Here is a 22,407-nt window from a genome sequence, read left to right on the forward strand (position 1 = left end):
CCCCAGCGTGGCATAAACTAGACGTGATGGTGCATGCCTTGAATCCTAGCACTCAGGAGAGGAAGTCCTCTAGGGGGTCAGAAGTTCATGTCACCCTTGGCTATAGAGTGAGCCTGAAGCCAGTCTGGGTTACACAAAGCCCTAGAGAATATTGCTCCTACATTCTAGGTATACAAACCGTTTCTTTTATTTTGTTTCATTTTGAGGGAAACACTGTGACAAGAAGGATGTAAAGCAAAGCCACAGTAGTAGCTGATGAGACTGGAAATGCTTTGTACATTGTAGACCAACACTGTGCTTATATTAACTCTTCACCTCCACAGGATGGCGCTGCGAAGGTGACCTGCATGGTCTGGTCTCAGAACAATGCTAAATTTGCTGTCTGCACAGTGGACCGAGTGGTGCTGCTGTACGATGAGCATGGAGAGCAGAGAGACAAGTTCTCCACCAAGCCAGCTGACATGAAGGTGGGGAAGACACCCACGTGCCTTGTATCCTGTGCCCCAACCTATTACCCGTGGGAAGTGGAGCACCCCTTTTCTCAGAATGAGTCTTCTGGGTCTGTCGGGACATACGTGTGTCTTCTTTTCTCTTTCATTCATACTCATTAAATTTGTTTTGATTTCTAGTACGGCAGGAAGAGCTACATGGTGAAGGGCATGGTGTTCTCTCCTGATTCCACAAAAATTGCCACAGGACAGACTGACATCATCATCTATGTCTACAAGATTGGAGAAGATTGGTGAGGACAGGTGTGGGCAGTGGGTGGCTGCAAAAGAAGAGTTGGGCATGAGAAATGCCTCACTGGGGTAGCCATAGGTGGGGAAGCGGCAGTTAGTGCCAGGATCAGGTGTGGGAGGCAGAGACTTTCTAGAGTCTCTGTGTCCATACCTTTGCCTACCCCACAAGTCTGTCAGTCCCATCCCTGACAGAATGAGTGTAAGGCCAGTGGCAGGTCCTGAAAACCAGCGTGTTGCTGTCTTTGATGTAGCTCCAGGGCTTCTTGGGCACCCACTCACATCTCCGTCAGACCTTCCACTGAAACACCAGTTTCAGGAAACACCAGTGGGCCAGGAAAGGTTTCCCGTCTTGCCCTCCTCCATCACCATCAATGTGGGGCAGTGATTTTAAGCATGCTTCCGTTCCTTTTGCTTGGCAGGGGTGACAAGAAGGTCATCTGCAACAAGTTCATCCAGACGGTAAGGCCCAGAGTCTGTCTGCTTGTGAGTGTGACCAGGCACTGCCTTTGCTAAAGCTGGCAAAACCTGCTAAAGGATGGTGTTGCCTGGCTGCTCACTGTCACCTACTACAGAGAGCCTAGTTGTACCCCTCCTCCATAGAAGACGTCCCCTGTAGAAGTCTATGGTGCTGGCTGTGGTGGGAGTCGGCTGTCAGAGCTGCTAATCCACACAGGCGGGCTGTCCCTTTACCCTTGTGCACACAGAGTGCTGTCACTTGTCTGCAGTGGCCCGCGGAGTACATCATTGTCTTTGGACTGGCTGAAGGCAAGGTAAAGGAGGGGAGGAACACTGGGGTAGGTGTTAGGTGGGGATAATGGTCCTGGGTCGGGGTGGGGGCGCCGGGGCTCATCCTTTCCCTGGAGCCCAAGTGGGCACTGCAGAAGAATGCATGAGGACCAGTTTTGTTCATTTTGAAGTTTGGGCTTTGTTTCTCATGGCCTGGGAGAGATTCAAAGTAGTCTAGTCAGACTTGTGTGTATTCTTTGATTTTTTTTTTCAGGTTCGCTTAGCAAACACTAAAACTAAGGAGTCATCTACTATCTATGGGACAGATTCTTACATGGTAGTGCTGACAACCAAGTGAGTTCCAAGTTTAACTCTTGGAATTGTCAAGCACAAGTGCATTTGAGAGAAAGCAGCTTTGTCAGTGAGGTGATGGTCTCTTTTTCTGTGTCTGCCTTTCTGCCTTTGCTCTTCAGCTGCTCTGGGAAAGGGATACTCTCAGGTCATGAAGATGGCACCATCGTCAGATATTTCTTTGATGATGAAGGCTCTGGAGAGTCACAGGTATGCTTAAAGCATCTTGTGGGGCATGGTAGACATTCCAGGAGCCCTGGGTGGGGGAGGGAGTAAGCTGCATGCAAATGGGTGGAGTCTGAATATTTTAGGGGCCCTTCTAAACCCATCCCACAGGTGGTCTTACAGATGCAAATGGAGTTCAGATCACCGCTTTATTGATCTCAAATTACAGACCCATTCCCTTCCTCTTCCTCTTCCCCCCCAGATTGCTCTTTCATTGCTGAGGCTGCAGGCAGTGGCTGAGCAGGAATACACTTAATAGGGACAGATCTCTCCTTATCCACTAACTTCACACCTCCAAATTTGTCCAGCTTTTGGATTTTTTGGTGTGGTCCCTGAAAGACATGAACTCTTTAGCCAAGCTACCTCTGGATCTCTCCTTAGGATAATGATGCTTGAGCCTCTCCTTGGGACTGTGATAGGGTTTGTCATAGAGACAGTGCTGGTTCCTTTCAGAGTAACTTCTGACAACTTCAGAATGACTGCGGCTGAGTGTGGAAGAATGCCTGTGTAGCCTGGGATTAGGGAAAGTGTATTGGTTTATTCCAGAACCATGGCTTTTCCAGCCAGAGGGAATGGAAAAGGATCTTTCAGATAAACTACATGGATGGCTCCTTTCTGAGCGACTGCCCAGTGACCTCCATGTAAGACTGAGATGGCTCCTTTTTGAGGAACTGAGGCATCTCAGAGAAGAGGGACTTTGTTGGTTCTGCCCAGAATGACTGTGTAGACTCTTCTTCACAGAGGGACTGTGTCCTCTTCTCTCTAGAGGTCTACAAGGACTCCTCCATGAGCGCCTGTGAGGGCTCCTTTCTGAGGGACTGTGAAGGTTCCTTCCTGAGAGACTGCAAGGACTCGTCCATGAGCGCCTGTGAGGACCCCTCCCTGAGGGACTGTGGCCTTGAAGACCCCCAAACTCGGGAGACCCTTACTCAAGTCTCTGGAAATCATGGCCACCCAAAAATCACAAGACACCATACCTGGATACAATCAACAGAGGTTTATTGGGAGAGTTGGCCAGCCAAGGACAAACTGCTTGCCCACACAGGAGCAGAATTTTGACCAAAGACCAGCAAACTGAGGGGCTTTTTATAGCACAGGGTGGGGAAAGGGAGGAATTTTCATGCTGTTATACATGATTGGTTGCTTTACAAATTTTGAACATCAGCAGGCTGTTTCAGATGGGGGCAGGGGGCAGTTCCTGTAGGTGGAAGCTTATCTAGGTTAGCAGAGCATCTAGTTAGACTTAAATTGCAGCTTTCTGGAACACTGGGAAGACCTCAAATGGGGGGAAGGGGTAACCAAGGAAACATATAAAATAGCAGAGAATTCCAGAGGAAAGAAACCTAAGTGAATCAGGGTCATGTGGAAAACACTCTGTATTCTCAAAATGTAATCTTGCCCTGTCACTAGCTCAACTATTTCTCAGTCTCACCTAGATGACTTGCATTTCTCTTTGTGGTCAGGAATGTGTCTTCCTGCTTTGGGCCTTCCCCACCCACAGGTGGGTTTTCTTCCCTGAGGCTGGAGGAATGTTAATCTAGCAAGTGTCCTCTGACTCAGGGGTAATGTAACTCTTCCCAGAATGTATCCCGGGGCAGTGAAGGCCTGAAATCTTACATTCAGTTCTGCTTTCTGGAACCTGCATTCTTTTGCTCAGGTCTAGGGGTAAAGAAAAAGCCTGTATATATTTTATAAAATGGTCTTTATAATTTTTCACTCTACATCCTCTCCCCTTAAAGAGACTGTTATGGCTTCTGTCAGAAAGACTATGATAGGTTCTTAGAGAGGAGCTAAGACTGTTTCTCTGGGAGGAACTGCGATGACTCCTCTCAGAAAGACTTCTAAGGGTTCTGTCAGAGGGACTGCTATGCCTTCTCCAACAAGAACTGTGATGTCTCCTCTCAGAGAGACTTTGCCCGTGAGTTCTCTGGGGGAGCCTGCGATGGGTCCTTTCAAATGGCTTATTGCATAGGGTTCTCTCCCTGAGGAAGCCTTGTTCTTTCTTGTGTATGGGCTTCTTTCCAAAGTGACTCTGCAGGGTTCCTTTCAAGAGAGGGTTAGATACAATCCTGTCTTGGGCCTGAAATTTGGCTCCTACTTTAGAATAGTTCTTAGACTCTAGACTGAATATTTCACCACTACAGCTTTTTTTTTTTTTTTTTTTTTTTTTTGCTAAACTGTAGACATTTTGAACTGTCTTCAAAGGTTCTGGGACTGATGTAGCTTGGTTAAAGACATCTCTTCCACAAACCATGGTCTTCTGCAATCGCAAGGGTCTGGGTAAGAAAGGGCTTGCTTGTTTGGGATGTTGAGCTTGTCTACCCCACTCCCTTGCTCCCTGCAACTTGTCCTTTTGCTTAGGGGTTAAGAGTGTTGACCTGTGCCCAACAACTGGGGTCCTGGCTCCTTTGCTATCTCCCATTAAGCAATAATCCTTGGCTCTTTGTTTGGTGTGCAAGTTTTTGATTGACCACAAATTGTCTGGACTCATCTTGTACTCAAGTTTCTGTCTGGTAAAAGTCACAATTCTATGTGCTGCTTGGAATGCCTTCCTTAGGCCATGAAAAAGCAGTTGGATGGATTTGGGCTGGGAGGATTTCTTAGGTTGTCTCTTGGAAGGAATAGTGCTTGTTTGGGTAGTTTGAATTCTGCTTCTTGGCAGACCCCTCAGTGTTCTAGGACGACTGCCTTTTGTGCTTGTACTGATTTTGTAGAGCCTTGTGTTTTGTGCTTTAGGTCCCTTGGTGATTTTCTTCTTCACTAAATATGTTAAGACAGAGGTCTTTCTGAGGCTTGGTTTAACCCATTTTTCATCCTGATTGCTTTCATAGTCACTCTGTGATTCGGAGTGAACCTGACAGAATTCATAGTCCTTGGCTGTTGTCTTTCCTGCCACACCACATCGCTATGCCAATTCTTTTGTTGAGTGTGAACTTGTACAGAAGCAGGAGACAGGGAAGATCTGGACTGAAAATCTCTTGTAGGACTAGGACTCTTGGAAGCCAGCGTAGAGAATCTAGCTGTCCTTCGAGATGGTGACAAAGCACTCTTCCGTGGATCCGCTCCATTTTTTGCTCTAGTTTGCAATTTAAATTCAAGATGCACCTCACCATGGCCTTCAGGGGTGCTTAAATGGTGGAGTTGTGGGTACATAAGAAGGTACGGCCCAAAAGCAGACTAACTTATGACCACAGTTATATCCACATCATAAGCAGATGGGATACTGTAGAACAAGACCTGACGATAGAGGTGGAGGGACATTGTGGGGTATTTGACTTCTTAGGAGTTTTCCTGCTATTTGTAGCTGTAGTTCTTTTAGCAGTTGGAGCTGTTTTGAGATAACGGTTTTGGACTGGGAGAGAGAACTTGTCTGGAGGGAATGCTGAGACTCAAAAGTCCCAGTTGGTGAACCACATGGTGAGATTTTACTCTGCTCCCTAGAAACAGAATCTTCCCTAGTGTAAAGTATCTCAAGAGTAGATTCTGATTTCATCAAGGCAGGAAACCAGACCCTGGTACATGACACAGACACATGCTCAGTGACTTCTGGAATAGATTGCTGAGCTTTCAGCTTGTTTTCTTTCCTCCTAAGCTTGTGAAGCCCAAGCAAAAAGGACTTCACAATCCATGGAGAACTGCAGACGCACCCCAAATCACTCATGAGAAACACGACTTGATGCAATAGCAAGAGGTTTACTCAAAACTAGCATGCTAGGGCATCCTTCACTCATAACCCACGCAGGGGTAGAGGAACTCAGCCCCCAGCAACGAGTTCTTACAGCTTATATAGGAAGAATCCACAAACCAGGTGGAGTTAGGGAAGGGGGAAGGAGGGAGAACAGGTCACTAGGTCATCAATATATTTGATCTCAAATTGTTAAGATGGATGGCGAGTCACTTTATAATTGGCTATTTCATACTAGCTTCACACTATTTGTCATGAACTCTCCGGTTCAAAGGGGTCAGGCTTATCTCAAGCTTATAGCATCCTGGCACCATTAATGTCAGGGCTTGTTTAGTTAGGGCCATCTGTTCAAATGGTAGGCTAATTTCCTGGAACTGAGGCTCCACAGTGTTTGACTTACAGATTTTATGTCTTTGCTTTAAGGGTAGGGTTCAGGGGGTCAACTTAAACTTTTCTATCTTTCAGTACCAGAGTATTGCTGTATTATGGAAGACATGGAGGCACATGTCCACATCTTTAATGGCATTTTTTCTCATAAATATGTCTCTGAATACAGTTTTTAACCACTGAAGTCTGAGAAATGGTCCTTGGAACTCTCTCTAGCAGGCTTTGAGAAAATTCCATCAGTTCAGCTGGAACCCCAAACAAATTCTGAATAGATTGACAGATGTCCATAGTGGATCCTTCTGTTAAAAATGATTGAGAACAAGGCTTCCTTTCCATAGTGGTTCCCAGGACGTTCCCCAGCAGTAACATATTGAGAGGTATTTCCTAGGTAGTCGCTGCCTGCAGACATGACTTTCCCAGACATTCTGTTGTATGCTCACGAAAGAACGGATAAAGCTTCTTCAAGCCCCTAATCCTGCCTGAAACTCTTCTGCTAGTAATCTGAATGAACATGAAAAATACCTCTGGAATTCCTCCATTTTCTCCTTTCCACTTTCTTCCTTAGATAAGATATTCATGCTCCAGATCTCAGAATATGGGACTTCCTTGGTGTCCCCTGTCTTATCAGAGGGTAGATTTGGAAGGACCAAAGGAAGAACTGAAGATTTTATCATAATAGTGTCTGTATAGGACTTTGAAGACTGCAAAATACCAACACCAAGGTTTTTCATACCAAAAGCTCTTGAAACTTCTGGCACCCCAGAACCCTGAAGGTGCTCTAATTCAGTTGTTTTGTCAATGCTTGAGAGAAATGGGATTGGAGGGCTGTGTATTAACCTAGATAAGTAGTCCTCTGCCTGTAACTTTGCTGATGTGATCATCTCTGAGTCTTTATTCTGACACACCCATCCTTGATTGGAATCCTCAATTTTCATTACTTTGGGAGATTCTGGTTTGAGGCTTAGAGATTTTCCAGCCTGAAGCCTTTGCTCATGAGTTAACACTGTAGGTTCCTTAAGGGGAGATGTTTGCTGAAATACTAATTCTGCAGAAGTCACATGAATATCTGCCCTTGGAGTTGACTCCATAGGTTTTACCAGGTCTTGAATATGTGGTCTTGGGTGTGAATTCAAACATTCTCTTACTTTAATGCTAGATCTCGTGGTGAGTCCTATTAGTTCTACAGTCTGAGGACATGGTCCTGGTGCCACTTCTTCAGATTTTACTATCAGAAGCAGTGGTTTGGGAGTTAATGCAGTCTTTGTCATTTGAAAGCCTGGCCAGCGTTTTATTTTTAAAACCTGATGTGTTGGATCTATGATTAATTTCTTGGACTGCACATTTTGTAGCCAAAGGCTTGGAGCAAATTCTGAACTTATCACATCATGTATTTTGGGAGTAAAATTATTCACTGTATTTTGACTCTTGGGGGATACTCTGGAATCATCACAGACTTTATAACTTGAAGTGGTGTTTCAGAAACTTCTCAAGTTTTAGAAAGTTTTCAGTGTCAGGGGCCTGGGTTCTGGGGGCGTGGCTGAACACCCACAACCCAAGAACCAGGATACCCTTCCACAGCCGGACAGTTCTGAAGATACAAAGTTTCCCCCTTTTTGTAGCTCTGGTCCTGGTGACAACTGGAGGGTCTTCACACTGTTCTTGTGGCCTGAGGTGAAAATTCCCAGATTTTTTTTCCCTTGAAATTTTGGCCCTTCAGTCATTTCCGATGGCTTCCCACCTCCCAATTTTATGGAGGGTTAGTAACTTCTGAACATGATTCTAGCATCACATGAACAAAGTTCATATCCAGGGGCTGTGGTTCTGGGGCCATCACTTCTGGGTTTATGGGGGGCACTTCTAATTCTGGTAGCAAATTCAGACATCTTTAATTTTAGATTGTAATTCATCTGTTTTACACCTTCAGTCCTAGTTTCAAGAGTATCTTTGAATCACAAGCTCATCTCCATAGAGTCTGAGGTTTGGCTCAGTGGTGCTGGAGTCTTTCCTATTGATTTTGTCAACTCAAAATCTGAGACATGTGTCCTTCCAGCCCTCCTCTGACGAAAGGAGAGCGCTGGCCTTCTGAAACTGAAAGATATAGAAAACTTATGAAAAGTATAAAAAGTTTTTATGACCCCCTAGACCTGAGCCAAAAATGCAGGCTAGCTGATTCACTAGTTCCACAAAGAAAGCAGAACTAAATGTGAGATTTTAGGTCTTCACTGCCCCAGGATACATTCTACATTCTGTGAGGAATACATTATCCTTGAGTCAGGGACACTTGCTGGATTAACATTCAGGAGAGGAAGGGAGAGGGTGATTAACATTCCTCAGACCTCAGGGAAGAGAACCCACCTGGTGGGGAAGGCCCAAAGCACAGAGACACATTCCTGACCACAAAGAAAGATGTAAGTCATCTGGGTGGTCCCAGGAACTAGCTGACCACAAGATAAATGGTTGGGCAAGGTTACATTCTTGCAAAAGATAAGCATACAAGATGTTTTCTGCATGACCCTGACTAAATTATGGGTTGGGACTTCTTGAGACGTTCCACTATTTTGATGTTATCTTTATGTTATGTTTCCTTCCCTCCCCCACCGTTTGTGGGTTCCCCTATATAAGACCTCCCCTAACCAGGCTGTTTTGTCAATTCCTCTGCTCCTGCCTGAGTTATGGATTGACCATCAGCTGGTTGATCCCGAAATATACCTCTTGCTGGTTGCATCTAGATCAGTGTCTTGTGAATAATTGGGTGGCCGTGACATCCCAAGACTTGAGTGAGGGTCTCCCCTATCGGGGGTCTTTCAAGACATATATCCTTCCAGCTCTGCTCTGACTAAAGGAGAGCACTGGCTTTCTGAGACATATGTCCTTCCAGCTCTCCTCTGACTAAAGGACAGAGCTGGAGTAGAGCCCAGACAAAGGGTCCCAGTCTCATTCAAATAGCAAACGATAGCAATGACTCTTTTCCTTATCTTTTGTCTTGTCTTGTTTGACAGGATCTAGAGTTTGTAAAATCAGGCTCCATAACCTTAGGTTGTGGGGTTGTGTTTTTGCCCAAATACTCTGCTTCTTGAAGTTTCTGAGTAGCTGGCACTATGGTGTCTTCCCTGTGGAGTCTCTGACTTGAACCTTGGTCACAGAAGGCAACTCTAGAGATTCTCTGGTTTGTCACAACTTCCAGCTCTCCTCTGACTAAAGGAAAGAGCTGAAGTGGAGCCCAGAGGAAGGGTCCCAGTCTCTCATTCAAAACAGAAGTAGCTGGCACCACTTCAGATTCTGTAAGTTGATGTCGTTGGCTCATCTCTTTAGGCACTGTCCCTTGATCTGGTGCCCCTGGGGCTGTTGTCGTAGATTCTGTTATTTGATGATGTGATGGTGTCATCTCTGTGGGATTCTTTTGTGGCCAGGTATCAGAGGTCAACCCCATAGGTTCTGTCATTTTGTGACTTTGTCTTGGGCTCACCTCTGAACAATCTTAAGTCTTGGTGCCACGGGGTAAACTCTGAAGGGTCCATGACCTGATGAGGCAGTTTTGGAGTCAATGACACATACTCTGTGCCTTGATGTGGTATCATCCCTATGGAGTCTCTGACTTGAACCTTGGGCACAGAAGGCAACTCTAGACATTCTTTGGTTTGAGCCACTTGAGTGTGCAGTCAAACCAGCTTGTAGTGGTGTGATCACTCCCGTGGGTAACTCATATACCACTGAGTTTATCTTTAGAGCATGTGTGGATTTCTTAGATGATCCTGGAATCATCCTTGATGAATCCAGGACTTTATGTGGTGGCCATAGACGTTGAAGTGGCCTAGGAGTAAACCTGATCTGTTATGGGGCTGTTTGCATAACTTTGGAAGTGAAGATGTTAGAAAGATGGCTCTACTCTAGTCACACCCTCTTTTTCAACTTTCTTCCACACGCTGTCAAAGACCAGAGTCTTAAAGCAGAAACACAGCTGATCTGACATCAGCCTTGAGCTAACAATAAGGGATAGAGTCATTCTGACCTGTGAGTTTCTTGATCTGTTGACGAAATGTTGCATTGAAGCCTAGAGAAACACACACAACAAAAGAAACAAGAAAGATTTATGTTATAGATTGGAGTTTTTACTGACAATACATCTCATCTTACCCATGGGATATTGATATGTTTTATATCAGGTATTAAATTAACTCAGCTGTCTTCTACAATCATATCATTAGTTACTAATTTACTAGTGAATAATTTATTAAATATAGTAAGGAAGCAGTGAGTTGGCTCTGTAGGCAAAGGTGCTTGACACCAAGCCTGAAGACCTGGGTTTCATCTCTGGAGCTCACCTAGGAAAAGGAGTGAAGCAGTTTCCACAAGTTCTCCCATTGACCTCCACATGCACACTATGGCATCTGTGCATGCATGCACACACTCATACACATTATTAAAGTGTTTTTTTTTAATCTAAGTTCTAGATTATTATTTGGCATACTGAGACTAAAGATAAATATGAATCCTGTACTCTAGAGACATGCATTAATAAGGAAAGCAGCCACCTAAACAGATAAGATACCATGTGGGAACCAGCAAAACTGCTCAGTGGGTAAAGGTGACTGTTACCAAGCCTTGGCAACCTACATTTAACTCCTATGACCTTCAAGGGTAAATGGAAAGAACTGACTCTTGCAGGTTGTTTTCTACTTCTCTATGTCCCATGACATGTGCACACCTGTACACAGACACACACAGACACACACAGACACACACACACACATTTTTTTAAAAATGTGGTAAGTGTAATAGAAATGCATCAGAGAACGCAGAAGACCTTGATTAATTTCCTTAAACAGAATTGAAGAATTACTCATAAATTTCCATTTGTGCTAGAGCTCAGAGAATCAGCTGATTTCTGGAAAAAAAAAAAAAAACCATAATCAAGTAAGACATCACTGAAAATGGCATATTGTAATTTTTGTGGTGGGGCATTCACCACAGAAGACTGGATAGACATGGCTTTAAGCCAACAGAAAGTCATTATTAGCCACTCGGCAACTACAGTGAATGTTCGGGATCCCAGTGTAGCCCCAAGCCTTCTTCAGGGTGACCTTTTAAGCACAAAACCCATGTTCTGGGTTGACATACTTCAGATAACAGGAACAATTAGCCAGAAACAGAAGCCAAAACGTGAGGCTAGTACGTTTTGAGACTCCAAGAACTATGGACTTTGATGGCTTAGGCCTTTGTTTTAGTTTTGGCAGGTGGTACTGTCTAGGTGCTGAGTTTTACAACCTGAATGGCACTTACATCATGGAGTGAGTTGTGCTAAAATCTGGATCCCTGCTACAATTTTCAGGTGCACTTTTGCTGAGCTGCGGGAGATGAGGCTGAGAAGGTGAGAACAGGGGATGCTTGGTGTTAGGAGTTCAATTCTATCCTGTAAGGTCTTCCTAGAAAGTCGTAAACTCCTGGGACTTTGCAGCAATGCCCTCAGTCAGTTTAAGGGTATTATTAATGACATTTGTCACCATTAAAATAAAACAAATAGGTATTCCTTCCTTTTGCATCACGGCATCAATATCTAAAGAGCCTGGATGACAATTCTGGAGCATTTGGTGAGTAAGTCCATGGTTTAGTGACCCAGTTTACCACAGAGCTAAATACATCTAGTGGTAGTTTTGATAGTTTTAAAATTATTTTATGCTTGCTTAATCATGCATTATTTAATAATACATGTTCATGATGGAACCATTAAGTAAAGATACAAAGCAAAAGAAAACTGGTGTTGAAATCTCAGTTAATATGTCTACCAACGATCCTTCTGCATACGTATCTCCACATGATCTACAAATACCACAGACATAAGTAATCTGGAAACACCTGCACGGTGAAATACCTACAGATACTGGATAGAATGTGACATGTTTTTAAAATGTAGAGTTTATCCTCTGTGAAAAGTAAGGTTACAATAAAAGCTGAGTTGAACACTTTTCAAAATGGAGCCCCAGAAGCTACTGATGGAGCCTCTTCTCTTCCAATGTTGCTGCTTAGGGAGCTTGGTCACTTCCACCCTGTACTGTGGATGTCTGAGACAAACACATGAACAGGCCAGACAAATAGAGACTTGGGACCCATATCCATAAGTATTCGGCTCCTGGCTTTTAAAAAAAGATTTATCTTATATATATGAGTACACTGTAGCTGTGTTGGGATGCGGAACAGTTGGAGGACAAATGAGAAGGGTATAAAGTCTGGATTGTAAAAAAAAGATTAAACAATGAATTAAAAAACAAAATTATTTAAAAAGGAGAGAAAAACAGAAAAAAATTATTTATTTTATGTATATGAGTACACTGTAGCTGTTTTCAGACACACCAGAAAGATCTCATTATAGATGGTTGTGAGCCATCATGTGGTTTCTGGGAATTAAACTCAGGACCTCTGGAAGAGCAGTCAGTGCTCTTAACCTCTGAACCATCTCTCAAGCCCTTCAGCCCTGGACATTTTATTAGGTATATAGATTCTTTTCTTTTGTCTTCAATTGGTCAGATGGATCCTGTTCCCTAGCACTGCACAGCCAGAACTGTTTGCCCAAACAAATCCCCACTTTCCCCTGCTTTCTTTAGAACATGGATTCAAAGGCTCCTGAACCTATGTTTCTTGAGTTGTTACATATAGGATCTCAAAGAAGTTCTTTTAATTTTACAGGTTCTGGTTGAACTAATGAGAGAGAGAGAGAGAGAGAGAGAGAGAGAGAGAGAGAGAGAAGAAGGAGGAGGAGGAGGAGGAGGAGGAGGAGGAGGAGGAGGAGGAGGAGGAGGAGGAGGAGAGACTCCCTACAAGAAAAACACTGAAAAACAACAGTGAAAACTCAGAGGCTACTTTGAAACTCACTTCACTGTCAGACTGTTAAAAAAAAAATGGGTTGGTAACAGTGTTAGCACAAAGAAATGTCCCATAAAAAGACCTCATTAAAAAAAAAAAAATCAAGATTCTTAGAGTGCCACGTGCTCAGAGGACGCATTGATGCTGTGAGGAGATGCAGATACAGAGATAAAATTGGTCTTTTTACATTCAACATCAGAGTCAAGGAGAGCAGTCACTCCTGATGCTGGAGATAAATACAGTTCCAAAGACCACATGTGCCACGAGAGAGTCCTTCTACATCAGTGGTTCTGAACCTGTAGGTCATGACTCTTTTGGGGGTTGAAGGACCATTTTACAGGGGTCACCTAAGACCATCAGAAAACAGTTTACTTACATTATGATTCATAACAGTAGCAAAATTACAGTTATTAAGTAGCAATGAAAATAATTTTATGGTTGGGGGTCACCACAGTGTGTAAGAAACTGTATTAAAGGGTCACAGCACTAGGAAGGTTGAGAACTACTGTTCTTCATGAATCGAATGTGTGTTGTATGCCTCAGTATGTACACAGATTCTACAGGTTTATCTTTAATGTCTCTAAAACTGCAACCTTATAGTCACCATTGTCCCAACAGAATATCTGCCCAGTGACAGCCCTTCAACCAATATACTAATGCAAACTCGTGCTTCAGATTTATGAATTTAGAGTCCAAATAGCCACATAAATTTCTCATTCTTCTTTTAAATATATACTCTTTTTAAGTTTTCATTTTATTTTTATTTTATATGCATGGGTGTTTTGCTTGCATGTATGCCTGTGTGAAGGAGTTGAATTTCTTGGAACTGGAGTTACAGACAGTTGAGCTGTCAAGTCGGTGCTGGGAATAAAACTCAGATCCTTTAAAAGAACAGCCAGTACTCTTAACCTCTGAGCCATCTCTCCAGTGCCAATTTCTCATTCCTTGCCTTTAAGAGCTCTCTTCTGTCTTGGCTTCTTTGAATCCAGCCATAATTTACTATATTATACATATATACATATTTCCCTACAGTACTCTGCTTCTCCCAAATAGACATTATTCTTTTAGGCTCTCTCTCTCTTTCTCTCCCTCTGTCTGTCTGTCTGTTTGTCTCTCTCTCTCTCTCTTCTCTGATGGTTATTTAGGCCAATAGTGGCTAGAAAATGCCTGCTTTCCAGGTGAGGAAGAATGAGCTCAGAGCATGTTTCCACTGAAGTGTCCCATAAGTGCTGAAAGCCTGCCTGCTCCTCAATGCAACATAAGTGACCAGAATTTACAGACAGACCTTACTTGATTAAACCAATAACTATGAAAGTGATAGTAATAGACATTCCCAACAAATCTAATATATACACACATACATATTGTTTGGTTTGTGTTTTTGAGACAAGGACTCATGTAGCCCAGGTTGGCCTTGAGTTTACTAAGCAGCTGAAGATGACCCTAAATTCCTGATCCTCTTGCCTCTGCCTTCCAGCACAAGCTACTGGCATGGGCCACTCTACCCAGCCTTTGTTGTTATATTAAAATAAGGATTCATATAGCTTGGGCTGCTTTGATCTTCTTATTTAGCTGAACATGACCTTGAACTCCTGATCTTCCAGCCTCTGCCTCCCAAATGCTGAGGTTCCAGGCAAACACTACCAAACCAAGCTATATATAGTGCATATAGTGTACTTCACCAAATTTATGAATCCAAAACAACTTATAAATATGAATAGCTGCTGAATCTAGTGGTTCACACCTGTAATACCAACACTTGGGCTAAGGAGGAGGATTGTCATATGTTTGTGATAATCTACGTAGTGAGCACCAGCCTAGCCAGGGCCACAAAGCAGGGTCCTATCTCAAAAAACTAAAACCACACACAGCCTTTTTCAAGTAAAAACTCTATAACATTTAAAGTAATAAAAATATATTTTTTATATTAATAAAAATTATAAAATATCACAGTATTGAATTAAATAATACAGAAAGCTTTCATATATAAAACCATAAACATTTAATACAGGAGATACATGATGATCTGCATAATTGGACAGATATTTCAGGCTTTTGGCTGGGATGATTTTAATATCAAATATGTCATTCCTCTCCAAGTTAAATTCTACTTTAAGGCCTTCTGAAGAGAGGGAGAGACTTGCAGGACTAAAACCTAAAACAGCTACAAAACCATAGTTAATAACAGGAACAGGCTGGTGGGATTAACATTTTTTTAAAGGCTCAGAAATATCAGGAGGTAGAGGATTTCTGTGCATTGAAGGCCGGCCTGGTCTAAACAATGAGTTCCAGGACACCCAGGGCTACAAAGAGCCTGTCTCGAAACAAAACACCCAGCTCAGAAGCAAGTTCACTTACATATGACAATGTGACAGCTTAATTGAAGAGAGCTCCACACAGCAACAAGAAAACAATCCCATCGCTGTGATGACAAATGTCAACTTGACAAAATCGCGAATCTAGAGATGAGCCTCTAAGCATGCCTATAGGGAACTGTCTGGAAACCGTCCCGGGTGCCTCTGTGTGGCGCCATTCTATGACTAGGATCCCAGACCGTGTCCGTGGGAAAAGAGCAGCAGTTTGGACTCTCTGCTCTCTGCTTCTTTACTACGGAATGCAATGGATGTAACAGATGTAACGGATGCAACAGATGTAATGGACGCAACATGAATCGCTACCCTAAGCTCTTACGGCTGTGGCTTCTTGCCCTGACACGGTGGATTGATGGACCATAACTTTGAATGACTGTGAGCTGAAATGAACCCTTGCCCAACGAAGTCACTTTTGTGAGGGTTTTCTGTCACAGCAACAGAAAAGAAACTAAGATGACAGCAAATAATAATGAGAAAAGATGGGTCCTTTCTCAATATGGGATTCAGAGATAGACTTTCAGTGAGTTAAGAATTTCAAGTGTTAGGGGGCTGGAGAGATGATTCAACAGTTAGGGGCACTGACTGACTGCTCTTGCAGAGGACCTAGGTTCGGTTCCCAGCACCCATATAGTGACTTATAACAGTAGCTCCAGTTTCAGAGGATCTGATGCTCTCTTATGACCCCTGGAAGCACAGACATCATGTGGCGCACATGCACACATTCAGGCAGAAAGCTCTTATATGTAAAATAAAAATAAACCTTAATTAAAAATGATTTAAATGAGAGCAGGCACTTGTGGCACATACCTTTAATTTCAGCCCTTTGGAAGCAGAGGCATGAGGATCCCTGAGTTCGAGGCCACCCTGGTCTACAAAATGAGTTCCAGGAGAGCTAGAGCTACACAGAGAAAACCTGTCTCAAAAAAACAAATAAAGAATTTAAATGTGAAAAATAATGTGAATTTTAAAGAATTCAAATGTGAAAAACTACAACAGACAAAATATAAAAGAAAAAAATCTTTACCACCTTGGATAATGAACCAATTAAAAATTTTTTTTCTGAAAACCATAATTGCTAAAAGAATCAATCTTAAATTTCTCATCATACACATGAAAAAACCCTGAAGTGAAAAATGTGTTAACAAGCTTGATTTAATTACTACACAATGCATAAAGCAAACTTATGTTCCATAAATGTGCACAAATATTTGTTAATAACATTTTTTCCCTGTGTATTTACTTGTACGTGTGCACACCACTTGCATGCCTGGTGCTCCCCGAGTCCAGAAGAGGGTTGCCGGGCCGTGGTGGCATACGCCTTTAATCCCAGCACTTGGGAGGCAGAGGCAGGCAGATTTCTGAGTTCGAGGCCAGCCTGGTCTACAGAGTGAGCTCCAGGACAGCCAGGGCTACACAGAGAAACCCTGTCAAAAAAAAAAAAAAAAAGAAGAAGAAGAAGAGGGTGTTAGATCCCCTGGAACTAGATTTACAGATGGTCGTGACACACTATGTGGGTGCTGGGAATTGAACCTGGGTCCTCTGCAAGAGCAGCAAGTACTATTAACCACCGAGCCATAACATTTTCAATCCAGCAGAAGACACCCCCTGACATACTCACTTAGAAGCTCCAAATGTCAAATTTACCATTTACTTCTAGCCCTTGGGAAATGCTAGGAAATTGGCCTTCACACTGAAAAGTATAAAAACTCAAGTGGTGTCCCATTAACTGCAGGCTGATTGTGTAGTTTGCAGCTTCTATTTCTTACTTCTAATGCTCAAAGTCCATGGAACCATGCTGCCCATGGCTAGGGTAGGTCTTCCCACCTCAATGAGTCCAGTCTAGAAGCTCCCTCACAGGCATGCCTGCAAGATGATCTCTTAGCAGACTGTCGATAGTGTCAAGTTCACATCATGAGAGAGTCTTCAACACCTTCAGGCCATGAATTTCAGTGAGTCTGGATTGATGGTCCCATCATTAAAGGTAAATGGAATACTTTAATTGAACTCTTAGACTTCAGAACCACTTCAAAGGCAGATTGTGGTGGGGCATGCCTGTAAACACTCCACTCTGGAGGCTGGCATAAAAGGATTATGATGAGTTCAAAGCCAGCTTAGCATATCTAGTAAGTTCCCAGCTAGCCTGGGCTACTAGATGAAAGCATATCTCAAAAATCTCTCCTGTTCAATTTAGAATTTGCAAGCGATGAAAGGTCTGAAGAATGGTGTGTAGATCAGAGAGGTAAAATAGAGCCAAGAAACAGGAGATACAGTAATGAAAGCTCCAGAAGGGAAGGGGAGTGAGGAGCCATGCCTGCAAGACCTGACCCAGTCTAGAAAGAGCAGAGTTAATCTCTCTTAAAGGTTGTACTTCCCAACCATGCTTCCCTGGAAAATGTGTTTCTATAAGAGTTTTGGATAAGACCCAACTCACAGGAAGTACAAGAGGAAGCAGAATGTGTCAAATCATGTGAAGGGGGGACTATAATTTTTTCTAATTAAAATTGTGGGGGGACTATAATTTTTTCTAATTAAAATTGTGGGCATGTAAACAATAAAATATAATACTCTCTCCCTTCCAACTTTTCCCACACCCCCCACAAATGTCCACCTTCCAATTTCATGTTTTATTTGTTTTTTTGATATTCCACTAAGTCCAACTAGAGCTGCCCATATATCCATGGCTACCCAGCATGGGTATTTGATCAATAAAATGTTGGCTATGAAATCTCGAGCAATGACCCTTTTCTGCAATACATAAATGGAACAAATAGAAGCGTGGGGGAAGAGAATCTGTAGACTAGAGGAGAGTCAAGAAACATGGTGTTCAATCTCAACATGTGATCTTGAGTCCAGCTAAATAATAATTTATTATTGTACAATTATTGGAATTTAAACACTATTTAAGGCATTTGAGGCATTAAGGAACTGTTTAAATTTTGTTAAATTTTAAGTGTAATAATAATATTATGATTAATACATTTTTCTTTTCCTTTTTTTCCTTTGCAGAGTAGAGGCAGGATCTCAAACTATATGTACTAAAATATTTGTCATGAAATTATCTGTGGTTTGCTTCAAAATAATGTAGTAAGTGTTGAAACAGAGTGACAGGTCAGTGAGGAGTCATCAGACCAACTTTTCTTCCCTAATATTGAGAATAGGTCATAGGGCCTTGCACATGCTAGGTGCATTACCAATTCTGTGTACCTCTGATTTGCCTGAAATTATCTTTAATAAAAATTAAGGAAAATTGGACCAGAGCTCAGTGGTAGAGTGCTTTGCCTAGTGTGAGCAATGACCTGAATTTGATCCCCCCCCCCCCCGCCACACACACACACACTGCCATAGCTTTAAAACTCTCTGTATTTAAAACTACATATTGGGGCCAGCTAGATGGTTCAATGGACATTGATGTTAAGCCTCACCACCTGAGTGCTATCCCTGGGCTCTACACTAACCCACTGCAAACACACTGCAATTTTGTCTCCCTTTGTCCCTCTGTCCCTCTCTCTCTCCTTCCCTCCCTCCTTCCTCCCTCTCACACTCTTTCCCTGCCTTCCACTCCCTTCTCTGCATCCTTCTCTCATAGTCATACACAAATAAAATGTATTAAAAACTCTGTATATTGAAAGCCAAATGTTACTGCGTGAAATTAAGAAAATGCAAATAGAGCTAGAGAGATGGCTCTGTGGTTATGAGCACATTTTGCTCTTGCAGAAGTCTTGAGTTCAGTCCCCAGCACCCATTTCAGGCAGCTCCCAATCACCTGTGACTTCAGTTCCAAGGATTTGACAACCTCTTCTGGATTCTGAAAGTGTGTGTGTGTGTGTGTGTGTGTGTGTGTGTGTGTAAGGGTGTATGTATGTACATGGCATTTATAGTTCAGATGAAAGATAATTGATATGCTAAGAAATGAGTCTTCAACTCATGGATATCTTTGTTTTAATTATTTTGATTTCCCTCAGGATATATTAATTTTATTTATTTGTGTCTGAGTGTCTGTGTGTGTCTGTGTGTGGTGTGCCAAGTTTGTATTTGTGTCTAAGCAGCTCACTCATCTTACCCTTCCACTCTACTAGAGAGACTAAATAGCTATCTAGAATTTGGGGAGGACTTCAGTTCCTACCTCACATCATCCACAGAAAGTAATTTGATATGAATCTTAGATGTAAATATGAAAGAAAAGGATTTCTACATGCTATGTAATATCTAAACCTAACAGAGAACTCCTGCTTGTAATATTCAATGAGGTCTTTCAAATATAACATAAAGTAGTAACAAGCCAACCATTAAGAAGATCCTAAGGATCAAGTGATGTAACTCAGCAGGTAAAGACACTGGCTGGGCAAGCCTGCTGACATGAGTTCAGAACCCACATAGAGATAAAAGAAGAGAAGCACCTCCACAAAATCGTCCTCTAACCTCTACATGTGAACAATGCCAAATGCATCCACACATTCACACACGCATGCACATACACACGCACACACATACACATGCATGCATATGCACACACACAAACGTGCACAGATGACTTGAATAGGCAGTTTACACGAGAATTTCCAAGTGGATAGTGTGAGAAGTTGTTCGGCATTTCTAGTCATGGGGGAATGCACATGAACCACAACACAGTATCATACACTCACTGGAACGACTAAAATAAAAAAGGTGGGCATGTCGAGTCTGGGCAAGATGGCGGGACTTTGGAGGAGGCAGACGCTCATGGTCTACTCACAGGAGAGGAAACTCAGAAAAGAGGCATGACCTACTAACATTAACTATGTGTACCATGTCTGCAAGCGATTCCTCTTTGTCAGAAGTAAAAATTCCCACCCGCAAAGTTGTTACTTGCAATTAACGTCCCAAGACCTTCTTTTTCTTGTCATATGAGTATAAATCTTTCTTTACAAAATGAACTCACTTAGTCTTTTGCCTCCCATGTGATGAACAAGATCCATGCCTCTCCTAACTCATATCACATTCTTTCTGCAAAGGTTCTGTGTGTGTCAGTTTGAATGTCTCACTTCAGCTCAAGCTCCTGGGAGCACTTCTTCAATATCTCAAACATTCTTCATCAGTGTCTTGATAACAGGATCCTAAAGCTGCTACTAGCACCACCTCAACCTCCTCCTCCCCTCCCCTCCCTCTCTTCTTCCTCCTTTTTCCTTTCCTGTTCTTTTTTCTTCTTTTTCTTCCTCTTCTTGGCTTTTTGAGACAGTAATCCTTGCTATCTGGAACTCACTATGTAGACCAGGATTACTCTGAACTCAGAGAGATCCTCCTGCCTCTGCCTCCTAAGTGCTGGTATCAAAGGTGTGCACCACTATGCCCAGCCTAAAGCTTCTTGAAGTGAATTAAGAGAAAAATATTTATGGGTATTGTCTCAACTCCATCTACCCTCTGCTTGTTCCCTCAGATGGCCCAGAGGTTAAGCATTTATACAAACCTATAGGGGTTCAGCACAGAGAGAAGTGGGTTTTGAGAGAGAGTGGCTATCACATACCTCTGTCTTGGCTGCCACCTGTGTCCAGCTCCAATACCTAGAAAACAACACCCAGATGCCACAAACCAAGAAACTAAGTACAATAAGGCTGAGATGGTCCGACAGTGGGATAACCAGCCCCCACATTGGCTCCATTACTCAAGCCTCTCAACTGAAGAGTCTCTGTCTCCAGAATATATATCTCCATATGACATCACAATAGGTACTTCAAGGTAAGGCCAGTCATTGGGCACTCAGCTCAAGTTCTCTGTAAGTGCTCTCACCATTGAGCCATCTCCCCACCCCCACTCTTCACATTTTATATAACTTCAGTATGCTTGTCAAGACCATGAGATTAAAATGGGAGGTAGAGGATCCAGAATCGAAGGGCATCCTTGGCTACACTGCAAATTCAAAGCCAGCTTGAGCTGCGTAAACCCTAGCTCAATACAATGAAAACATTAGTAGGCTCCAGCCTTCACCAGCATCTCATATTTTCCCATCAGTGTTCAGGATCCAATCTAGAGCACCACATTGCTGGAGACTCAACCCAGAGTCCTCTGAGTCGTAAGCAAGTGTTCTATCACCACACACACACACAAAAAAAAAAAAGAAAAGAAAAGAAAAGAAAAAGAAGAAAAAGAAAAGAAAAATCCCTACATTTGAGTCTCTGTGATGTTCTCTTTATGTTTAGACTGGGGTTCTATGTTTGGAGCGGGGTAGGAATGCAGAATACACAGCAGTGGCCTGCTCATCTTATTCCAGCACATCAAGAGGGACATGCTATCAATTTGTAACACTAGTGTCAAGCCGTTTGTAGAGCGTGCATGCTGCATCTCTCTATCTGACATTACTATTTTCCTGTGTTCATACTTTGCTTCCAGAAGTGTCCTATAAATCTAACTCCTATTGGAGGTGTGGGCCTAGCATGATTAAGCCCCATCTCCTGGAGAACTTATATAACACATACTACTTGAAATTTTTGAGTAAGAAAGATTTGCCACACCTGTCACCACTTTCTATTTGTTTATTGATATTTATTGGTGTGGATGCACGTATACTTCTTTTGTGCTTTGTGTTACGGCTCAATGCTATCCTTCATTTTCTTGCTTTATTTTTCCAGCTTTATCTGTGTGAAGCTCTTCTTGCCTGCTTGCTTTTTATACCTCATCATCGTAGGTATACATTTTTTGCAGCCTATTTTTTCCCCTTCCCTTCTCCCTCTTGCTCTGGCCTCTGCTTGCTCTGGTCCAAAGGTTTGTTTGTTTATTTATTTATTTATTTATTTATCATATATAAGTACACTGTAGCTGTCTTCAGACACCCCAGAAGAGGGCATCAGGTCTCATTACAGATGACTGTGAACCACTATGTGGTTGCTGGGATTTGAACTCAGGACCTCTCAAAGAGCAGTCAGTGCTCTTAACTGCTTTTGCAGCCAATTTTAATAAATGTTCAACCTCTCCTCTTGCCAACCACACACCAGAGGTAGTGGAAGAGAAAAGTTAGTAGGATATGGGGGATGTGTATCTGTTTAGCAATAGTTCTTTGGGAGTGAACTCAATCTTCTTTGGCAGCAGTTCA

At 42.7% G+C, this 22,407-nt stretch overlaps 1 protein-coding gene and 1 long non-coding RNA gene across 2 annotated transcripts; one reads left to right on the forward strand and one right to left on the reverse strand.

The window, feature by feature from the left end:
* Positions 1-633: 633 nt before the first annotated feature.
* Positions 634-12,775, forward strand: LOC117716813 (intraflagellar transport protein 172 homolog). Its single transcript, XM_076942166.1, has 6 exons — positions 634-742; positions 1,160-1,199; positions 1,445-1,510; positions 1,741-1,820; positions 1,940-2,027; positions 11,444-12,775. Exons 1-6 carry the CDS (start codon positions 648-650, stop codon positions 11,456-11,458), a joined length of 384 nt encoding a protein of 127 aa, XP_076798281.1. The 5' UTR covers positions 634-647; the 3' UTR covers positions 11,459-12,775.
* LOC143443888 (uncharacterized) lies at positions 3,042-21,102 on the reverse strand. Its single transcript, XR_013113229.1, has 3 exons — positions 20,845-21,102; positions 8,824-10,165; positions 3,042-8,202 (listed from the first exon to the last, which is right to left on the reverse strand). It is a non-coding gene; the product is annotated as an uncharacterized LOC143443888 (long non-coding RNA).
* Positions 21,103-22,407: the final 1,305 nt, after the last annotated feature.

The sequence above is a fragment of the Arvicanthis niloticus genome, chromosome 11 (assembly GCF_011762505.2).
Source record: "Arvicanthis niloticus isolate mArvNil1 chromosome 11, mArvNil1.pat.X, whole genome shotgun sequence".
Taxonomy (NCBI): domain Eukaryota; kingdom Metazoa; phylum Chordata; class Mammalia; order Rodentia; family Muridae; genus Arvicanthis; species Arvicanthis niloticus.